The sequence below is a fragment of the Citrus sinensis genome, chromosome 1 (genome assembly GCF_022201045.2).
Source record: "Citrus sinensis cultivar Valencia sweet orange chromosome 1, DVS_A1.0, whole genome shotgun sequence".
NCBI classification, from domain to species: domain Eukaryota; kingdom Viridiplantae; phylum Streptophyta; class Magnoliopsida; order Sapindales; family Rutaceae; genus Citrus; species Citrus sinensis.
Window position 1 is genome coordinate 13,597,046 of NC_068556.1, and position 6,987 is coordinate 13,604,032.

The 6,987-nt window shown below is 30.9% G+C and overlaps 1 protein-coding gene across 2 annotated transcripts; it reads left to right on the forward strand.

Moving 5' to 3' along the window:
- The first annotated feature begins 2,370 nt into the window (after positions 1 to 2,370).
- Positions 2,371 to 5,184, forward strand: LOC102626660 (uncharacterized). 2 transcript variants are annotated; one of them, XM_006490724.3, is made up of 5 exons: positions 2,371 to 2,623; positions 2,742 to 2,791; positions 3,021 to 3,147; positions 4,216 to 4,320; positions 4,436 to 5,184. In XM_006490724.3, exons 1-5 carry the CDS (start codon positions 2,509 to 2,511, stop codon positions 5,059 to 5,061), a joined length of 1,023 nt encoding a protein of 340 aa, XP_006490787.1. In that variant the 5' UTR covers positions 2,371 to 2,508; the 3' UTR covers positions 5,062 to 5,184. The 2 variants fall into 2 exon arrangements, with proteins under 2 accessions (XP_006490787.1, XP_024948189.1); XM_025092421.2 differs by lacking the exon at positions 4,216 to 4,320.
- Positions 5,185 to 6,987: the final 1,803 nt, after the last annotated feature.

Sequence of the window (6,987 nt, forward strand, 5' to 3'; positions counted from 1 at the left end):
ATTTTTTCTCAATTCAAATTATTCGAAATCTGATCGGATTCGGAATCTGAAGTTGCCCACCCTTACCCGAAGCCAAGTTGAAAAAGTCAATTTGAAAGCATACTCTTTGCCATAGTTTTTTAGTGACCAAATTATTGATCAATTGTTCTCCAAGATCCATGTAATTGCTCAAGCTTCAACTATCAAATTTGAAGATAAGAACGAAGAACAAGTTGCTATACCAATAAAGATCAAGATCATGCCAATTAATGCCAACCAATTTAAGTTGTAAAGCTAGTGCTCAATATTTATATTTCTCGTCCTCCAGCCTTTATAAATGGAGATAACACATTCATTTGAGATCCGTGGTGCAGAGAATTAAGAGTGAGAAATTGGAGAGAGAAGTTGTAGCAATAGGTAATTTTTGTAAGTTCTCTGTTGTTTTTATAATATTTAATTATGAACTAATTTTCTTTTTCTAAGGATAGGATAAAGCCCTTTTAATAAAATAAATTCTAATTTTTATTTAATAATTGGTATTTACGAAATTAGTTTGAGACATGAGAGATACAAAACTGAAAGTGAAATATGCAACAACAGAAACCTAAAATGATTAGAGATGACCAATGAGGTGGGCGGCATGTTGTACAGCATGAGCATGACACATTTTGGTAGGGCATGCGGCTCAACACGGCACGCACGCAGCCTAGGTTGAACTAAGAACTTTAGGCACGTAGGCCTTAAAAGCACGACACAATTAGAGATAGGCTAAAGCATAGCACGTGAAAATGCCTGCAATAAGGACGTTTCATCTTTTAATGAAAGTAAACTTAAAATTTTATTATTTTACACATAACTTGAATTGAATCTATGTAAGTCTAAGTTAACCATCAAGTTAACCCCCAAGAAAAACTTATTACTATTGCTGTTGTTAAGTATTAAAACAAAAAAATCTAATAATGTAAGTCTAACTTGATAATTAGTATTATATTCTCTTATTATTATTAGTTTATTATTATTGAATATGGAGTCGAGTTTTAAGTTTTTAATTTTATTAAATATGACTAAATGCACATGAACCCAAAAACGTATATAGGCTTGAAAAAAAAAAGAAAAAAGCTTCTTGTCATTTTTTTCTTAGGCATGGTACAACACAACCAACGTCACGACACGCATGCACATGACACATGTTATGGGCCGAACCTAAGCAAAAAAAGGAAAAGGCACGACATGGCACAACACGAAACACATGGTGGACACATTATGATACAAACAAGAGTTTGCATGGGCCTTTCTTGGCGGGCCGGTCTAGTGCCTATCTCTAAATATGACTATGCTGTAACATGCAAAATAATATTTTATATATGTGACAAAAGATGTTATATGAAACATAAGCGTCAAACATGAAATGATTGAAAAAAAATGAAAATTTTTTACCCACTTAACATATGAAACACAGTGTTTTAAACTCCAAACTTCATAGATACAACATGTGATGTGAATATGAGACATGAAATATGCAAAACTAAAAGTGAAATATGCAACAATAGACATCCAATATGATTATGATGTAATAATTTTTGGCGTCATTTATAATATGAATATCAAACTCAAAGATGCAATATATGATGTAAACATAAAACATAAAATTTACTTATGAAATAATAACATAAAGTATGCAAAACTAAAAGTTAAATATGCAAAGTTAGACATAAAAAAAAGAGTACTATGTGAACATGCAACTTTATACATGTGGTAGATGATGTATTACATGAAACATGATCATTAAACATGAAATGGGTAAGAAAATAAAAATTTATGGTGCTATTTCTAACATGAAACACTAAATTTCAACCAAGTAATATGTGACGTAAATATGAAACATGAAATTTATATGTGAATTAATAACATAAAATATAAAAAAAAAACTAAAGTTAAATATGTAATGTTAGATATTAAATATGAGTATTGTATGTGTTAAATATGAAACATTTAACAATAAACATGTAACTGTTAGTGTTATATAAACATGTTAGTATTATTTATGAAATGTAAATGTCAAACATGAATCAAGAGAGAAAAAAATTTCAGGGTATTCAAAATAGTAAAATTAGACAAAAATTAGTATATATGAAAATTTTAATGTCAAATATGAGACATAACATATTAAATATAAACAAATTTTTGCCCTATATTAAATAAACTTTTATTTTTTTCTCTTTTATTTTCATAAAATAATATTTTTCTTTCATATTATATTTATTTATTTTTCCTTATTATTAATAGTATTTAAAAAAATCTAATTAATAGATTATTTTATTTTAATTATTTTAATTATTTAAATTTAAAGAATTAATTAAATAGAGCACCCGGCTAAAGAAACCCGTTGCTCAAATATTTGGCCGACAGATGGCAGCAGCATCATGCCGGCAGCCTCCCGTAATTTGTAGTGACACTCACATCCCTATCTATTCTCTCCAGTCGCATATAAAATTCTATTAGTACTCAAATTTCACAACAAAGAGAAAAATGGCTGATCATACATTAAAACCAGAAGTGTTTGAACTGAACAATGGAAGCATGCAAGTCAAAATTACCAATTATGGAGCCATTATCACCTCACTTTCTGTACCTGACAAACATGGTATGTGATGTGAGTCCTTTTCTTTTTTTTCCCCTTTTGGTTATTTTACTCTGAATCTGATCACTCTTTCTTTTAATTTACTGATGATTTGATTGGATTTGTTGATTGATTTTACAAGGAAATTGGGCTGACGTTGTTCTTGGATTCGACTCTGTCGAACCATACGTGGTGAGTCCTATTTGATTTTTGGATTAACCATGGTTCTGGGTTTACTCATTGGCTTTTTCGCTGTAAATAATGTGACCCATTTTGTAATAGGACTTTCATTAGCATTATATCAGTACCTTGTTCTTGTGTGTATGTTAAATATGCCATTTTGTGCAAGTTGTTAGCTTAATGAAATCTTGGTATTGTACATTTGACTATGGTTGTGGTGATGTCTGTAATGTATTATCAGAAAGGTGCTGCACCTTTTTTTGGCTGCATTGTGGGTAGGGTTGCTAACAGAATTAAAGATGGGAAGTTTTCTCTCGACGGGGTTGAATACACTTTGCCCATCAACAAGCCACCAAACAGTCTCCATGGTATGAAATTCTCAATTTCTTCGCCCATTTGTTAGTTTCCCTTCTATATTATTGTTTAAAAATCATTTCTTTGTTCATGTATCTTCTCTTAAGTAGCCGAGTTATCTCACTGGTTTATTGTCTTAACAAAACCCAAATTAAAAAAAAAATTACAAATATGAATGGAATTTTTTTTTAATTTTTAAAGCTTAATTCACATGATATAATCAAGATCTGTGCTTAGGCTACTGTTGTTTATTGGTTACAAACCTTTTTTACATGTCAGCTATGTTGTAATAAAATTCTGAATTTTATTAGTGATTTGAAAAAATCAACATTAAAAAGAAGGCAGCATCATCCTATTTAGCCGATTACCTGCTCTGATATGTTTATCAGATGAAAAATTGTATTGTAAATATCAATATAACCTTTTATTTTTCTGGAAAAGAATTAAAATTGTAAAGACACAGGGTTGGGAAATATTACTTTAGTCTCTGTTGGAACCCTGCTACCTGTTAATCATGGCTTGAAAAATTTATGTTGAAGTTCAAGGCTGTTCCATATTGCTTTGGGCATCAACATGGTGGCAGTAGTTATTGGATGCCATGCGCCAGGGTACAAGTTTGCTTCTCAATGTAGCTAAGAATAATCTTTCTAAACGCCTTAAACAATGCATCCTGTTTTTGCTTTTTCCGAGTAATATCAAATTTTTAACATGATATATATGTCCTTTTTTGTTACCAGTGACATGCATTTATACAAATATATTTTTCGATTAATGGTTTTGCTTTATAGACTTTGGTAATCAGTACGAAGATTATCTTAGAAAACATGTACAATAGTTTGAACATCTTAGGGAGGTGGATATTTTGACTGTTTGTCTTGCATAGAGATCAAAGTAGCTGTTGCTAATTAGTATGGCAAAGCAAGATGCAGTATTCTGCTCTTTTATTCTTGGTGCTGAGCACATTTTTTCTCCTCTATTAAACTGTAACAAGCAACCGAACATTTGGAAATTAATTTCCATGATATATATCATTTTGATCTTTCTTCGTCTTCTTCTTTTTCTCCCCCCCCCCCCCCCCCAAGGTGGGTTCAAGGGTTTTGATAAAGTTGTCTGGGAGGTAGCAGAATATAAGAAAGGTGAAAACCCTTCCATTACTTTCAAGTATCGCAGCCGTGATGGCGAGGAAGGTTCTCTCTCTCTCTCTCTTACCTCCCATAGTTACGGGCAATCAAACTTTTGTATTTCTGATTTTTCTCCTCTCATTTGTTTTTCTGTTATTAAATTTTTTCTCCCTGGTAATAGGTTACCCAGGGGATGTTTCTGTGATGGCAACCTACACACTAACATCAAGCACGACAATGAGGCTTGACATGGAAGCAGTTCCAGAAAACAAGCCGACCCCAATCAGTTTAGCTCAACACACGTACTGGAACTTAGCAGGCCATCATTCAGGGAACATACTTGACCACTCAATTCAAATATGGGGATCACACATTACTCCTGTAGATCAGAACACGGTCCCAACTGGAGAAATTATGCCAGTCAAGGGCACCCCTTTTGATTTCACCACTGAGAAAAAGATTGGTGCATCAATCAATGAAGTACCTGGTTTAGGGTATGATCACAACTATGTTCTTGATTGTGGAGAAGAGAAATCAGGTCTGAAACATGCTGCAAAACTGAAGGAACCATCAACCTCAAGGGTCCTTAATTTATGGACCAATGCCCCAGGCATGCAGTTTTACACTGGTAACTATGTTAACGGAGTTGTTGGAAAGGGGGGTGCAGTTTATGGAAAGCACTCAGGTGTCTGCTTGGAGACGCAGGGGTTTCCTAACGCCATAAATCAACCTAACTTCCCTTCTGTTGTGGTTCGACCCGGTGAGAGCTACCAACATACTATGTTGTTTGAGTTTTCAGTTGAGTGAACTATTAGTCTCTTGAAGAGTAGTTCTTGGAATAAGGTTATTGTTCATGGGTTTGCATACCATGGCGAGTACTGATGTTTGGATGTTGGCTAAATCTCTTAATAAAATAATATTATAAGACAATTGTATGAATAGAAGATCATTTTGGATTTTCTCTGAAATTCACTATGGTATCTTGGCATTTAAATTTTAAACAGTCTTATTGATGATAGTAGGGACAGGTGGTTACCTCTGGTAACAAAAAATCTATATCTAAGCATTGAGCCTTTTTAAATTGGTCTTTGAACTTCTTGGAATGTCTTGGACATAACCTTTTAAAAACCCATAATATTTTCTGTCAAATTTGACATGGATGGTGCTTTTTTATTTCTTGATCACCAAAACACAGAAAGATAAATATTGTGAAAGCATTTTTCTGGTCCCAAATTATTGTCTTAGTAGAAAACCAGTGAATGTATCTGTCTTGATTACTAGTGGCATCTTAAAAATAGTATTTCTACACTTGGTTTGCTTGCTTGGGGTTATTCTATTTGTGAATAAAAGATTTGGAGTTAAGTGAAGCAAGATGTATCACATTAATGGAGCTTTTGCTACATTTCGAAGCCAACATAAAATTTAAAGGTTATGGATGGTAAAAAAAAAAAAAAGTTAGATTAGTTTGTACCTACAGGCTGCAATCAAAACACAAATTCATACAACTGGGTTCTAAAAGCAGAATAAACTAAGTATGCAATGATGAAAAAAAAACACAGACTTGAGAAGTTAATAGGACTATGGCTAAGGTTTTATTCATTAATGTATAATTTATAATATCATAGTTATTTACTAATTTATTACCTCATTTAAAATGACAGTTAAGAAATCAACCCATCGAAGTTGAAATTTCATGTAAGTGTATTAGAGCCTGTCGGTTCTGCGTGAGATCAAGAAATCCCTAGCAAAAAATGTCAACAAAAATTCAATGTTACATGGAAAAAGCTTCAAAGATTTCAACAAAGTCAACGTGCTACAGTCAATGGAACTTCCAGTAATGAGGGTTACCAAGAGCTACAGAAAATGCTAGCAAAGGGTCAATCAAGATTCAGATTTCAAGCTTTAGACTTCCTTCCAAGTCTTCAAAAATTCTTGTAAAATTCGCTTTTAATTTGTTAAAATAGTAAGGGTCTATTTGAGATTTCTTTTGAGAAATTTGAAAGTGATTTTAAAAATAAAAATGCTAATCTTAATGTTTAGTAAAAAAATTAAAATCACTTTTGTCAAAATCAGTCATTACTACAGCTGATTTTGAAAAGTAGGAAATGAGTAGATTTTAAATTTTGATTTTGAAAATTAATTTTATTCTTTAATATAATTCTATAAATATTCTAAAAATCAATTTTATTCTTTAATATAATTCCATAAATATTCTTAAAATTATCATCTAAACCTAAAATTATCCTTATTCAAATTGGAAATAAAATCAATAATTTAATCATTTTTATTATAATTCATCAATATAAATTTATTGATATCAATTTGTTGGTCAAATTATTATTAAATTTGTTTAACTATATTATAAATTTAATTATCAATTGTTTTAACATAAAAAATAAAATTAATATATTATAAATTTTATTTTTAGTTAAAATTATGATAATACACAATTAAAATTATTATAATTATTATAATACACAATTAAAAATCTTGTATGCACATGTTTTTATATGTATAAGTAAATTTTATTCTACATTATGTACATTTTAATCATTTACTTTTTTTCAACAATTTAACAGTAAGATTTATCAAACGTTCATAACTGCTTTCAAAACTCACAGCACTTCTAAAAAAAAAATTTATCAAACACTTAACTGATTCTTTTTACAGATGATTATTTATACTGCACAGTTAACAATAATTATTTTAAAAATTACAGTATTAAAAAATTGG